Source organism: Myotis nattereri (assembly GCF_964212035.1).
Source record: "Myotis nattereri genome assembly, chromosome: 2".
NCBI lineage: Eukaryota > Metazoa > Chordata > Mammalia > Chiroptera > Vespertilionidae > Myotis > Myotis nattereri.
The window spans coordinates 214,773,050-214,788,632 of record NC_138076.1 but is presented as its reverse complement, the minus strand read 5'-3'; the positions used below and the strand labels follow the sequence as shown (position 1 = coordinate 214,788,632).

Here is a 15,583-nt window from a genome sequence, read left to right as displayed (position 1 = left end):
CTCGTGTCCCTCACTAAGGCCCAGGGCCACCGCCCCTGAGGACAGCACGCCCACAGCCACCGGACCACGTCTCTGACGGGTCGTGGACACACAGGAAGCAGTCCTGTTCACGGGCCTTGACACAGGTCCACGTTCAAGGACACAGGCTGTTCGTCCTACTGACCTGGATAAATGGTAACGTCTCCATCCTGGTGCAGGGCTGAGCCCTGGGTCCTGGAGGCAGAGTAGACAGGACAGAGCACCCCCCGCCCTCCACTGAGCCCCCGGGACCACATGTGCCCAGGCAGCCCCGCACCCCCACTCCCAGCAGGCACCTCTCTCCCTGTCCCAGGAGCCCAGTGTGCTGGAGCAGCAGTGCAACCCTGGGCACACCTGGGACCCTGTGGGCGCCTCGGTGTCAGTACCTCCCAAGCTCCCAGGCGGCACGACCAGGCGCCCAGCATGGAGAGCCAGGTCCAGGGGGGCGGCCGGGGCTGCCACATCTCTGCTGCACCCTGTCCCCGCCCACCCGGGGGCACCTGTGGCCTCTCCGCTCGGCTCCTCTGCCCCGAGGCCCAGGCCAATCCCTGGGCAGCATGTAGAGGATCTAACCGTGACCCGCAGTCGGGCACCGAAGGAAGAGAACAGGACGCGGTCACGCGCGACACCTGCCCAGGGACGCAGAACACCCTCAACGCAAACTGCCGTGAAGGGGCCTCACAGCCTTTTCACCCCAACTTTCCACAATTCCCTCTGAGGAGCTGGAAACCCACCTTAAAGGGAAAGGTAGGAAGACTGGAGAGAAACGCTTAAAACAAACAAAACACCAGCAACTGCAGCAGGTCTAACTGAATAGCAAGAGAGCATTTAATCAATACGCAGTCACTGTTCAGGCTGCACCGTGTTTAGGATTACGAGGCGCTAAGCTGCAGATTGATTGAGACTCATTAGCGGAAAGCGTCCTTTAAATTGTCAAAGTCAGGCCCATTCAGAGCAAAGAGAGTCCCCGCTGACTTAGCTCCAGAACAATGAAGGGGGAGCTGCCCCACCGGGAGCCCCGAGCGGGCGCAGGGCCATGACCCACCCCTAGCCCACGCGGCCCCCGGACCAGAGCTCTGTGCGGTGGGGAGCGAGGGCTCCGCCCTCATCACAGAGGCCGTTTCCATCAGCCTGCCCCGGCGCCATGGCTGAGAGCTACAGAAAGCACGTCCGACACGCCCTGGCCCTCCGCCGCCTCCTCTCCACGCAGCCTTTCACCAGGTCTGCACGCCTCAGGGAGATTATTCACAACAAGGAGGTCAGGGCGAGAACACACAGCCGCCCTGGCCGGGGCTTCACATTTCCTGGCAGCCCTGTCACCCCGGCTCCTCATGAGGCCAAGGGTGGGCCTGTCCTCAGCCCAAGGCCTGCATCGCGACAGACCAGGCGTCCGGTGACCAGCCACACTTCTGGCCAGATGAGGGGGACGGACGCGGGGCTGCCCTCCTGGGGGAAAGACGAGGGGCCGCCCTCACGGGGACGGACCCCCTCATGGGACGGACGCGGGGCCGCCCTCCCGGGGGATGGACGAGAGGCTGCCCTCACGGGGACGGACCCCCTCATGGGACGGACGAGGGGCCGCCCTCACGGGAACGGACGCCCTCATGGGACGGACGAGGGGCCGCCCTCCCGGGGGATGGACGAGAGGCCGCCCTCACGGGAACGGACGCCCTCATGGGACGGACGAGAGGCCACCCTCCCGGGGGATGGACGAGAGGCCGCCCTCACAGGGAACGGACGCCCTCATGGGACGGACGAGAGGCCACCCTCCCGGGGGACGGACGAGAGGCCACCCTCCCGGGGGATGGACGAGAGGCCGCCCTCACGGGAACGGACGCCCTCATGGGACGGACGAGAGGCCACCCTCCCGGGGGATGGACGAGAGGCCGCCCTCACAGGGGACGGACGCCCTCATGGGACGGACGAGGGGCCGCCCTCACGTGGAAGGTGGCGACGGGCAGGCCCCGGGATGAGCACTCACTGAGAGGAGCTTCCACGTGATGGGACGCACCGGCTTCGGGATCCCGGACCAGCTGAGCCTCCGCAGCTCCTCTGTGGGCAGAAGAGACGAGGGAATCGGGGTTAGTGAGTCAGCGCCCATGCGCCGCCCCGCCCCCACGTGCCGCCAGATGCACCTCCACGATGGGCATCCGAGCAGTCAGCACCACCCGGGCGCACGGCCGCTCAGAGGACACGCGTGTCAGTGCACCCGTGTCCCCGCTCCCCCTGGGGCAGGGGAGGACCAGAGGTGCCAGTGCCCCCACCTCCCTCCTCCCCTCCCACTGCCTTCGCTGCCTCCTGCTCGCTCTCCACCCCCATTGCCTTTCCCCAACTTCACGCCCAATGCGGCTGTGGCTCCTCCTCTCACCCTCAGCAGGAGAACGCTGTGCGGTCGCTTTCTTGGACGAGTTTTGGAGGAAAGTGCCTTGGAGAGGCCTGTGCACGGCACACATGAAGGTGTGGGTGCTGCACGCATGAAGGTGTGGGTGCTGCACGCACCAAGTGGGCTGTCACTCTGCCTAAAAACACCCGCACGTGCAGAGGTCACGCAGGGCGGGCCGGCCGCCCGGGGCAGGGGACGGAGGGGCAGGGGACGGGCCCCTGGATCCTGCCTGACCCTCGTGTCTCCTTGAGTCCCACTCACATGCCCTGCGTGGCCAGAAACGCATTTCAACGTGCAGGTGTGTCGCCACTTGGCCCACTGCCCCTGAGGCAGACATTGCTTCCCTTTAAGTCCAGAAGCACCGACAGCTGGGAGCAGGCGATTCGCACTCGGAATAAAGACGGATAAGGAGGCAGCCCCGGTGGTTGAATCAACCAAAACAGCGCCAGCACCTCACCGTTTCCAGTTCTAAAGCCCAAGCAGTGTGTGGAGAGCGACTGGGCAGCAGTTCCAGCAACAACTTCACGTCACAGCCACCTGGGAAGATCCAACCCTCCCCGTCCCCGAGGGCCCTAAGTGGACACCACGCGAGCCCGCAGGCCGGCCCGGGGGGAGGTGGCCTTCCCGACGCCGTCCGTTGGGGAAGGAGCCCGGACACCTCCGGTTCCAGGTCCCGGCAGCCGTCTCCTCGGGGACGAGCCCACAGCTGGGGGCCCGAGCGTAGGTCAGAGGTAAGAGAAGGGTCTGACCACAGCGCCGGCGCCCAGGGAGCTGCCACAGAGGCAGCTGGCTCACCGGGCGTGCCCCTGCCGGGAGAGGAGGCAGCAGCCGGCCAGGGGGCCCGGAGCTCAGGGACCCTCTCCCAGGTCTGTCCACTCTGTGACCTGCTGGCACGGAAGAGGGTTTGGTACCACAGACCCAGTCACGTGTGGACACAGACAAAGGGTCCACACACACCCAGCGACCAAGACAGAAGCAGATGTTCCAGGAAGGGCCCACGGGTGGGGTCACTCCGGAGAGCATGGCTCCCCTGTGTGCTGACCTGGGCCGCCGGGGAAAGCCACCTCACAGAGTTCAGGCCCCCTCGCCCATCCACCTTCCCACCAGAACTCGGGGAGCACCCCCCCAGCACCCCTGGAGGAGGCAGGCGGAGAAGAGAGCACGTTGCTGGGCTCCTGAGAGGCCTCCTCGCTGCTGGGAACCCTCTGAGGCACTGGGTCGGAGGTGAGGGGGGCCGCCCCCCCAGGAACCTGACCCGCCTCCGGGGAGGCCGAGGGAGAGAGGCCGGCAACACCAGGAGGCAGAGGACCGGGCTCCGAGCCCAGCACCACGGCCAGACCAAAACCAGAAATCGACAGCCGTTCTCCACCAGCAGAAACAATGAAATAGAGCGAAGAGGGTATAGGCAGAAGCTGAACGAGACACGGACACCAGCCCACGGAGAAAGTGACTGGTTTTACTTAGACTCACAGAGGAAGGGGGCCCCTGGCCCGCTGAGCGAGCGTGACTTCAGGGCACGTCCCTGGGGGCACGGGTCGCGGGAGGGGGGGAGGGGGAGGGGGAAGGGAGGCACAGCCAAGCCCAGGGCCCACCTCCCCGGGCACGGCCAGAACCACTACAACGGCCTGCGTGTCTTTTCCTCAGACATCAGCCTCTGCTTCCCGCTTCCTACAACTTCTCCGTGAGGTTTGGAGGGGCTCATGTTGCCTGAGTAACCGGCGGTGAGAAGCGTCTGCCCCCCCTTCTGAAAGGCCTCTGGGGACTAGGTCGCTCCTGCTGTAAACGTTCAGAGCTCACGAGTAACGAGTAACGCCATCGGACCTGACGCTCTCCCCTGAAGGTGTGCGTGCCACTGACTCTTTAAATTGACAAGGAGATCGTAAAGCAGGGGTCCTCAAGCTTTTTAAACAGGGGGCCAGTTCACTGTCCCTCAGACCGTTGGAGGGCCGGACTATAGTTCAAAAAAAACTATGAACAAATTCCTATGCACGCTGCACATATCTTATTTTGAAGTAAAAAAACAAAACGGGAACAAATACAATATTTGTATTTGCATGTGGCCCGCGGGCCGTAGTTTGAGGACCCGTCGTAAAGCTTTGATTCCTCTTGGTCCCTCCACCAGGCCCTGCCTCTCACGGAGTCCGTCCATTCCACGTGCCTTCTCGAACCCTTTGGCGTAGACTTGGAATACCCCCCGAACCCCCTTAGCTTTAATGTCTGTGGGTCTGTAGTGTTGTCTCCCCATCCCTTCCTCACACTGGGCGTCTGCTTTGTTTTTAAATAAGTCTACCGACAGGTCTGTTTTGCTCTTTCCCAGGAACGACTGTAGGCTCTGCTGAGTCGCCTTCTTCTCCACTTTCCAGTTCTCTGGTTTGTTTCCATCCTCTCCCCCTGCCCTTCTTTTACCCGGTTTTGGTGAGTGTCCTCCTCTTTTCCTAGCTTCTTGAGGTGGCAGCTCTGCTGCTGGATCAGAAGCCCCGGCCCTCTTCTCACAGACTTCCCGCCAGGCCTGTTCCAAGTGATCAGACACGCGCTGTGTGCGCCGTCATCGCTCAGCTCCAGCGCTCTCCAGCGCTCCATGACCCTTTGAACGTGAGTCGTGAGAGAAGGGTGTCGACAAAGGTCCAGATACCGGAGCATTTCCTGGAATCTCGCCGTCAGCCCGACCTCTAATGGACAGTCGTTGGGGGGGAACCCGGTGCCCGCAGTGCTGTGGTGTTCACCCCAGTCTGCCGGGTGACGGACGCATCCTCCCGCGCTGGGGTGCCTTCTCGCCCGGTGAGGGCCGGGGCTGGCAGTGCGCGCGCATCTTTCACCTCTTGCCGATCGTTAAACGTGCACGTTTCAACGCTCAGGGAGGCAGTTACAGGTCGGCCTCTGACTGGGAATGTGTCCCTCCCTCTCTCTTCCCGTCGATGTTGGCTTCACGCATTGTGCACCTGGATTATTGGGCGCACACACATTTGGAAAGATATTATCTCCTTAATGAGGTGAGCCCTTTATCATTATGAAACATCCCTCTGTCTCTAATAAAACCCTTTGTCTTGATGTTTACCTTCTCTGGCATTATTATAAGCAAATGAGTTTTCTCGTGAATGATGTTTGCATGGCCTTTCCAGCCTCTATTGCAGCGGCCTGCGTCTGTGCTGAACGCTGTGTCTGGCGTTCCTTCAGCCGCCGGTCCCGTTTCCCTGCACTCACACTGCAAAACCCCGTCCTCCAAGAGAGCGAGCTGAAGTGTGAGAAGTTTTGAGATGCCGAAAATAAACGAGAAACGACATGTCTTTCCTCCACAACAGCGGGTTTGCATCCTGAAAAGTAAAGTTTTGAGCTATTTTCATGAAAACAATGCCAAGACCACAATTCCTTGTGATCTGCACTGTGAAGGCTGCATCAGTACAATCCCACTGGGGAGATGGTCCCTGCAGACACTCCATGACCGAGGGGGGCAGAGGGGCCTGCTGCTTCTGTCTGATGGTGCTGGTTTAATGCAGTGACCTGCTCAGATCGCAGGTGGGATCCTCTCCCTTCTCCCCTCTCCCTTCCTTCCTCTTGCTTTGGAACGTACTTCAGTGAACACACAGATGCCTGACGGGGAGACAAATCCTATTAAAACACCAGCTGCTTCCTCAGCGAGGCGGGAAAAGCACCTCTCTGCGAGGGGGGGGAGGGGAGGTGGCAGGGGGTAGATGTGTGCTGCCTGGGGCTGGGGGGTGGGGGGGAGGGGGCGGGGGTAGATGTGCGCTGCCTGGGGCCGGGGGGGCAGGGGGGTGACTGCTCGTGCGCCCCGGGTTCGGAGATCTAAAATTCACAGAGCGACGGTGACACAACTCTACAGACTCACTCAGAGTCCCTGAGCGGGACACTGAAAGGTGGCTTCTATCTCAGTGAAGATGGCAGAGTCCGGGACAAGGGGTTTCTAAAGACTATAACCCAGCTGCCCCGGGCCCCGCCATCGGAACCCTTGGAGCCGCCTTGAGGAGCCGTGCTGACATGCAGCGCGGCCTGCGTTACGCTCCCTGCAGCCAGGCTCAGGAGTCTGTGGGCCCAGACCCCCTCCCGCCAGCTCTCTGCTCGCAGCCTCCCCTGCAGCCGCTCCCCGCCTCCGGCCCCAGCAGAGCTCCGTCCACCCTGGGACACACCCTGCGGGGAGAGGCGGCTGGAGCCACCACAAGCTCAGAGGCGCTCCTGTGCCTCTGCCGCTCTGAACAAGCCAACCCTTCCTACCGGGGAGCACAGCCGCCTTCCAAGTACTGAGGTCAGGTTCACTCTCCCACCCGTCCCGGCTCCTCCTTCCCAGAGTAACTGTTGCCCAGAAAGAATGTCCAGGGCAGGGCAGCGTGCAGGGCCAACCGGCCTCACTGCAGAGCCTCCATCTGTTCACTCACTGCGTTTATTTTACCCGAGGACAGGTTTTTATTGATTTTAGAGAAGGGGGCGGGGGGGGGGGGAGACATCAATGGGTTGCCTCCTGTGTGCACTGACCGGGGATCAAACCTGCAACCCTTTGGAGTGCGGGACAATGAGCCAACCAACAGCGCCGCCCGCCAGGGCACACACACACTCTCCAACTTCTTCCCCAGGCGCCAGAGCACAGCAGGCCCTTTACATGTTTAGTGTTTGTATATGAAGGTCCATTTGGAGCTGAAACTCTTCATTCTAAACCTCAGCCCCCTCCCTGGGGTGAGCGGGCCCCTCTGCAGACCCAGGGCTCCCGCAGCGCGGCGGCCTCATGCATCTTGTGATGAAGGTCTCAGAAGTCCTGCTGGGGAAGACACGAGGCTGGGAGCCAGCAGCAACCTGGCAGCGTGACTGAAGGCCAAGAGAAAAGAGCAACTGTCACATCTGCCACGTCATGTGAATACGGGGGGGTGGGGGGGGGTGAGGAGCAGACTCCACAGAGGGAGGCAAGGACCCACACGGCCTAGCGCCACGCAGTCCCGCGTGCGCCCATCTCCACCACAGAAGGGGAGGGGCCACCCCTGCCTCCCAGTCCCTCTGCCGCCCAGTCTCCCGGGCTGGCGACATCCTTGACGTCCTCGACGACAGGCCTCACACAGGGAAATCTAAACGTCAAACAGCCTGAAACGTAACAAATGCCTCCAGGGTGGGGAGCCCCCCCCACCTGGCTCTCCAATGCGAGGGGGCTCACCACAGATGGGCTCCCAGACCGCACAGCCTTCGCCCCATTAGCCAGACCCCTGGCTCCGACGCGAGGAAGGCGGGGCCCCCAGTCCAGCCGCCTGGGGGACCCACAGGAGACTCTGGGAAGGGAGACACGGCCTGGAGGCCTCCCAGCAGTGCCATGTAGAAACCGGCAGGGTTTTGGAGCCAGAGGCACAGGATGGGAGGGGACATGCTGTTGGACCGGCGCTGAACCACCACAGCAAAGGAAGGGGAGAGACAGACCGCGGACCATCCTGCTGACTCCCGGTGAGGGGGGCCTGGCGTGCTCTCCACCTCAGCCTGTGTTTGGCATTTTTCACAACTGGCTTAGAGCCTTCAGACCTGCAGCCATGATGGATCGCCTCCCGTCTGGAAAGCTGCGTCCGGTTCCCCAGGAGAGAGCCCTCATCCTTGGCCAAGAAGATGCCCCCCACACGCTGGCCCCAGCCACATGGCCCGGGGAACTGACTCCTCCCACCTTAACGGCGAGGAGAGCAGGGACTCACAGGCCCAGAGCCCCGGCTGGAGGCTGTCACCAGGCCCGGGGCAAACGCCGAGGAGGGACAGGGCCTAAGTCATCCTCCCCGAAAACCGCAGCAGCTGCTGCACATCAGCCTCACGGTTTACACGCCAGATCACGCCCCGTGTGCTGCTGGGCAGAGGGGACAGGAAGGAAGGGAGCCCTGGGCACACTCTGCCCTCCAAGCTCTCAGGGGTGCCCCCCTGGCTGGACCTCACAACAACCCCAACAGCAAACACCGAAGCTGGTCCCAGAGGCACGTTGGAGACACGTCTCCTCTGTAATCACAGCTTCTCTCCGCACCAACCCTCCGGGCCCTCGGCGACATTCTGCCCGCTCTCTGGCAGGCTGCCGCCTGCGCATCACTGCAGCCAGGTGCCCGTCCCCCACAGCGGCCTTCCTGAGGCTGGCGACCGGGCGCACACAGCACGACGTCCAGCCCCCAGGCTGCAGCGAGTGCACGAGCATCGTTCTATCACTTCCCCACGAAGGAGCGGGTGTGAGCATGATGACTCCAAGGCGCTCAACACTTTCTCTGCACGCATTATTCATCTTGTGACACAAAACTGTTATTTCTCCGAGATTACTGTAAATCGCTACATGAAGAGCTGGCTTGCATGAACAATTAAATGATAGATATGATAAACTAGACTTATAAGCTTTATGCTCCTACCACATAAATTCCTTGAATGATGGAACTCAGCAGAGCTGGGAAATCCTTCCGGAGGCCGGGCCCGTGGACCCGCAGCTCCCCCAGCAGCTTCTGACAAAAACGACGGCAGCGGAGAGGAGAGGAGCATGTTTAGCGGAGGCTTAGCATTACTATGGTAACCGCAGCCACTTGTTTCAAAAATGAATAATAGCTCTGTTAGGTGCTTCATTAAAATTTTTTCAACCACATACTGCCCTTAATCTTCTCAATGGAACAAAAGACTTATTCAGAGCCCGTGCAGAAGACGGAGCAGGCCCCGGGTGCCGGGCGCCCAGCACAGGCACGCTCACGGAGGAGGATGGCACCTCCCGGCGGAGGGGAGCTGGGCACTGCCCCTAAAGGAATTCCCCAGGAACCTCCACAGCCCAGTGTTCTGCTCCAGCTCTTCTCTCCACAACAACCGAGGACGCCTGCCTCACAGACATGGCCGCTGACACAGGAAGCTGCCCGCAGACCCGCAGGGCCCAGGGCAGGAAGGCGGCGCTGCGGGCACACTTCGTGCAGCTCTGCAGAGGCTCAGGGCCGCAGCGCCGGGACCAAGATTCGAGACTGATCCACAGCCCTTCCTTCGCCACCCAGGACGCTGTGCCTCCGGGACAGCCGGGCCCACCCTCCGCAAGCAGGGCTCTCCCTGCAGGAGTCACGCGAGGCCACGAGCCTGCTACCACGCTCAGACGGCAGTCCTGCCACCCACCAGGGCCATGCCGCGTCAGCCTGAGGCTGGGTAGGACGCCACAGCGACCCAGGCGGAACCACCCGCCCAGCCTCCCCAGGACCCTTCAGCGCACGCCCCGTTACGCGCTGCTCTCCCACTGTCCTCCCAGCCCTGCCCATTCCAGTCCTGCCCTGTCCTACCACCACGCCCGGCTACCAGGGGGGTCCTCACTGATGTCACCCACACGCTGTGCACCGCGGGCGCCTTCTCTAGGCTGCGCTGTGGCCCACGGCGGCACAGGCCGGCGTGAGGAAGGCCGGGAGGGCGCCTAACGAGGGAGATGACCGCCCAGGTGCTTCATGGGGACACATTTGCTGTCACAGCTGGGCTGCTACACTTCCCAGAAGCGGGGAGAGGTGGGGAGGCAGCCAGCCCCCCAAAGCTTCCCATTCTCAGCAGCGGGGCACGGGACTCACTGACCCTGACCACGGCAGGCGGGACCGCGGCAGACGCTTCCCCATCACTCCCCCCCCACCCCAGCACCGCGAGTGGCTCCGAGGAGAAGTGCGGCCCAGCGTGTCTCCACAGACGCACACGCGCTCACCACAGCGAGGCTGGCCAGCAGCGGGCCCACACGCTTGCACATGACAGCCAGCGAGACGGGGACTGCAACCACCAGGGCTGGCAACCACCACACCCGGCTCGGGATCGCCCAGCCCCCCACACATCGCTGGCACAGCAAGGCCTGCAGCGGGCATCGTCCACCTGTAGCAGGCATCGTCCACCTGCAGCAGGCATCGTCCACCTGCAGCGGGCATCGTCCGCCTGTAGCGGGTACCGTCCGCCTGTAGCGAGTACCGTCCGCCGGCAGCAGGCACTGTCCGCCGGCAGCGGGCATCGTCCGCCGGCAGTGGGCATCGTCCGCCGGCAGTGGGCACCGTCCGCCTGTAGCGGGCACCATTCGCCTGTAGCGGGCATCGTCCGCCGGCAGTGGGCATCGTCCGCCTGTAGCGGGCACCATTCGCCTGTAGCGGGCATCGTCCGCCGGCAGTGGGCACCGTCCGCCTGTAGCGGGCATCGTCCGCCGGCAGTGGGCACCGTCCGCTGGCAGCGGGCACCGTCCACAGTGCGCTGTTCTCACAGGGGAATCATCCTGGAACAAGACGTCACTTACATCCCTTAATACAAAGGGGGCCCGACCTCCTTCCCCCGAGAGAACCTGCTAGCAGTAACCACGCTGCAAACAGAAGATACATGCTATGGCCCCTCTACAGAGAACTTTCCAGAAGTCTCTAGCAGGGGTCAGTCAGCCGGAGAATGAGTGACCCCGCCGACGGCAACTCAATCCCAAAGGCTGCGGGGCCGCCCCCAAGTGCTGCAGCCACACTGTGTGCCTGCTGGTGCAGATAGCCCGGGGGCCTCCAGGAGCTCATCCACGGGCACAGGGAGCATGCCCGACAGTTTGCCATGGCAGCCAGAGCCGCTCGGTCCCTGGGCATCGGGTGAAGAGCCACAGAGCACCATCTGGCTCCTCTCGTCCTCTGTCGCCTCTATCTCTGCGAGGTAGTTGTCATGATTGTTGTAAAAATGCACACAACGGGGGCAGTAACCCGCGAACGTTTCCCGGCACCGCTCCACGCAGGGCTGTTCACGGAGCCCGTGTGCTCACTGCACACTTACAGCTCGCCGCCAGCTGGGACCGGCAGCGCACCGCTCACTCCCACGGGAAGGCGGGCACTCACTCCCACGGGAAGGTGGGGACACCTGCTGCGAGCAACAGAGGCGCCTGAGGCACCACGCCCACAGACCACCTCACAGGTAAGGCCAGCAGTTTGGAGGTCTAAAACTTGCTCAAAATGGCAGGCTTAGGATGAGGAGAAGGATGTCCCCAAGTCCACGGTCACCCCACGAAACAGGTGGGACCATGTGCATGTCCCACCAATGGCCCGGCACGCACAGTGTCCACCAGGCCCCACGCCACTGAAGAACTGGGCCCGTGGCCACGCACACCCAGCCCCTCCCCTCTGCCCGCTTCCATCCTCGCGAGCACGCGCCGAGCACACACCCATCGCCCTGCTCATCCATGGCGCCCAAGCACCGCTCAATCCCCCTTCCTTCCTAATCAATAAAAATACATACATTAAAAAGTAAATGACTGAAGTGAGCAGCCCGTTTTTAAGAAGGCACCTTTTTCACAGCCTTAAACCCCACTCCCCCCAGTGACACAGGCATCCCAATCAGACTCCCCGCTGGGCCTCCACCTCGCCAGGACACCTCCCTGTGTGGACTTGGAAGAGAGAAGGAACGGCAGCCACACTGGCTGGCCTCCCAATATTCCCACCGTCACCTGACAGCCTGTACCCGGGCGCCGGGCTGACCCAGGACCTCCCGCTGGCGGACACCTGACAGCCGATCCAGCGGGTCAGCGGATTCCCACACCCACGAGGCCAGCCCAGCCTGTCCGTGCTCCTGGCTCGGCCACGGTGATGGCTGCCCTGCGCCCGCAGACAGAGAGCCAGACGGCGTTTTGTCGGGGTTCCTCTAAAAGGCCATCGGAGGCTCTGCAACACGATTTATGGGTGCATTGTTTCCATTTCTTTTAATTTTATTTATAGCCTCTGCCAGAGCCGTGGGCACAGGCAGCTATAAATCAGACCCCGAACCCGCCGCACACTCCCCTGCTGACGCTCAGGCCCAGGGCTTGCTGGGTGAGCCCTAACGGGAATCCTCATTACCTTGCCCATCAGCTCTGGGGTGAACGCTCTTGAAAAACTGCTTACAAGAAAATTTCATTATCTACTAGACGGGATCTGGAGCGGAGGCCTGGGAGCGGCCTCCATGAGAAGGAGCAGTCACGTGCCCTGTGCCCAGCACCAGGCTGACTGCGGCTCGGCCTCGATGGCGGCACGACCTTGGGGCACGTTCTTGACCTCTGTGAGCCTCGGTTCCCTCACTCTTAAAACCGTGGCCAAACCCGCTGGCGTGGCTCAGTGATTGGGTATTGACCTGTGAACCAGGAGGCCACCGTTCAATTCCCGGTTGGGGCACATGTCCGGGTTGCGGGCTCGATCTCCAGTGAGGGGCGTGCAGGAGGCAGCTGATCCATGATTCTCTCATCATGAATGTTTCCATCTCCCTCCCCTTCCTCTCTGACATCAATAAAAACGTATTTTTAAAAAATGTGGCCAAGAGAATCCGCTTGGAGAATGTGCTGGAAACCACACAAGAGGCTCTACGGAGACCCCGGAACCATGTCCCGCACAGGGAGCCCTCACCCCAGGTCCTCCCGCTCATGGCAACCTCGGTGGCTCTGTCCGTCCTGTGCCTCACCCCACGAGCTGCTGCAGTGGCCCACCTGCCACCATCGCAGTCCTCAGGGAGCCACAAACCCAGTGTCCCGCACCCAATGCCGCCCTGCCCACCTGCTCCTGCCCATGGCCTCCTCTCCAAGGAGGTCGTGCCATCTACCCAGGGTCCAAACCCAGCCTCCTGCTGCCCCTGCACCCCGCACTCCACGGGTCCCCAATCCTGGGGCGCCACCTCCCTCTGACACCTCTCAGGTCTCCTTTCCTTGTCGCCCACGCGCGCCCGCTTGGCGGCACCCCTTCCTGCCCGGGCAGCCCGAGACGCGCCTCCGCACATCGCCTTCCGCTCGGCCGCCAGGATGCGGGCCCTGCAAGGGACAAACCCTGGCTGGAGGGCGCACCCCAGCTCGAGGGACCGCTTCCCTGGGAACCATTACATACTCCTGCCCCTGAGGCGGGCCTTGGCCATGCGGCCCTCTGGCCACTGCAACGGGAGTGGGTGTGGCACACGGCATCCTGGCAGAAGCCTCCAGAGACGCCAGCACCCCAGCCAGCCCCTGGCCTCCACCCTGGGCACGAGGTCAGTCCTTGTCACGGACACTGCGGCCTCCCCGAGCGCACCCAGGCCACACACGGGCCCAGCACTGACCCGCCAGCCCTGACACAGGCCCGTGTGCTGACGGGGAAGACGCACAGGAGGGTGAGGACCGGACCCGCCTGCCTCCCGGGGCTCAGGAGCCGGCAGAGGAGAGGTCACTGGCACCGGCAGCCGCACTCCTCAGGATGAAGCAGGACATGGATGGGTTCGCAGCGGAGAGGGCTGCGCGGAGACTCATAAACAGACCCCGAGGAGCACGGAGCACAAGCCCCTCTCCAGGCAGTGGCCTCCCCGCCCTGCAGCAGTCACCCGAGTGCCAGCGCAGTCAGGAGCCGTCCTGGACACGGTGGCCTGACTTCCACGGTGGAGTCAGACCAAGGCCAGCTCCCGGCTCGCTGCCGCCCAGCCCGGGCTCAAGGTGTGAGCGCCCCCTGCGACCAGGAAGGGCCGTCCTGAGGGTGTAACTATGCGAGATGAGGTGGTCAGAACCCAGCAGCTCCAGCCCCTTCCCCTGCGCTCTCCATGCAAAAATGTCAGCACAGCAGCCAGCGTGGCTCAGTGGGGGGGCGTAGGCCCGCACACAGCAGGTGGCAGGTTCAATCACCCCTCTCCCCGCCCTGCCTTTCCACTCTCTCTAAAAATCAATGGAAAAAACATCCTGGGGTGGGGATTAACCAAAAAAAAAGCCACGACCAATCGCCTGGGAAAGCTGAGTGTCCCTGAGTGGGGGGCGGGGCCACACCTTTAGGACAGAGGCCTCCAGCGAAAGGGGGCCGGCGCCCGCCGCTGGGCCGCCTCAGCACCGGGCCCGGGCAGTGGCCGGCTGCGCTTCGGGGGCTCCGCGGTCGCAGTCCTCGGCTCTGCACCGCGAGCCAGGGGCCCGGCGGAGCGCTCCCACGAACTCCATCGCCGCACACACATGATCACCGTTTCCTTCCATTCTGAAGTGACACCGATCGCCACTGTGATTTCTCAAAACTGCGTGTGCTGCACAGCGAACGAGTGGTCGGGGCCACGTGCCTCCTGCATCCGGTCACCAAGGAAAAGCAGCTCTGTCCACGCCAGCACCCCAGCAGCCCGCAGCCTCCACCCACCTCGCGGGCAGGACGGAGCCGGGTGGGAACACTGACAAAGGTCACACAGCAGGTCTGGCCCTGCGCCTCCCACAGCGAGGCTGGCGCGACACAGGAGCCAGCCCGCACTGACAGAGGGATGGTGTCATGCCAACTGTCCCTTTAAGAGCCAGCCCGTGGAGCCTGGAACCCTTTGCAGAAGCAGAGACTGTCCACAGAGACAACTCGGCCTCAGAGCGTGTGCCTGCTCCTCCTCCAGCGTCGGGGGACGCGGAGCAGCGCTGCACGCAGAGCGCCAGGGGCAGGTGCGGTGCTCCAGGGGCTGCCATGGCGCAGGCTCCCTCTTCCCCGAAGCGCATTCACTCTGAGGAGGAGCCAGAATGCCCAGTGGGTTCAAACCCTGCCCCACCCCTTCGTGGCTGTGTGACCTTTGACCAGTAGCTCTGAACCCCACTTTCTCGGTGTAACTCCGGCATGATGACTCGGACCGTGGGCTCGGGAGCCCTGGTGAGAAGGCACCTGCTATCAGAGGGGCCTCCCGCCAGGTGCCCAGACACCCCCCGCCGCCCCCATCCACCTTCCGGACCAAAAGGGCAAAGGTTCCCTCATGGAAACCCGCTCCCACACGCGCACACCATCACAGAGAAGCAGGCACAGAGTTCCAACAGAGAGCGCGACGGTCCCCAACGTGGGCAGAAAACCCACCACGTCTAGCGAACAGGCACAGCCTGGAAGCCGTCACCTGCACCAGCAGCGAGCCCAGAACACCAGGGCAGCAGGCACGGGGCAGCGCGGAGCGGGGGGACCTGCAGACACAAACGGGAGCCACGGGCCCAACGCCGGGCACGTGTGCCTGTCCCACGCCTGCCTGCGGGGGAGGCACCGAGGGAGAGGCCGGACTCACTGCGCAACGAGACAGAACACGGCGGTTCTCGGCCCCACGCATTCTGTGTGGAACGTGACTTTCCATAGCGCCTGTCTAGTATGTGAGACGATCTTTATAAAACGACCCGGCCTCATCGTTTCCGGCGGGAGGCAGCGCATGCCCCTGGTGATGGAGACAGCAGCTCCTCTGCATCTCTGCCGCCACCAGCCGCGTGGGAGAGAGGGAGGAGCTGGAAGGCAGGGCAGCCTCCGGTGCTGTGCTGGGGGA

The 15,583-nt window shown here is 62.9% G+C and overlaps 1 protein-coding gene across 3 annotated transcripts in view; it reads right to left on the bottom strand.

Moving 5' to 3' along the window:
• Positions 1 to 15,583, bottom strand: part of TBC1D22A (TBC1 domain family member 22A) — a 123,367-nt gene that overhangs the window by 55,436 nt on the left and 52,348 nt on the right. For 2 of the 3 annotated variants that reach the window (XM_081083766.1, XM_081083765.1), the window contains exon 5: positions 2,000 to 2,070. In XM_081083766.1, coding sequence (XP_080939892.1) covers positions 2,000 to 2,070 — 71 coding nt within the window. Of the gene's footprint in view, positions 1 to 1,999; positions 2,071 to 2,386; positions 2,670 to 15,583 lie in introns of those variants that run through there. The other variant, XM_081083767.1, reaches the window with a different exon arrangement.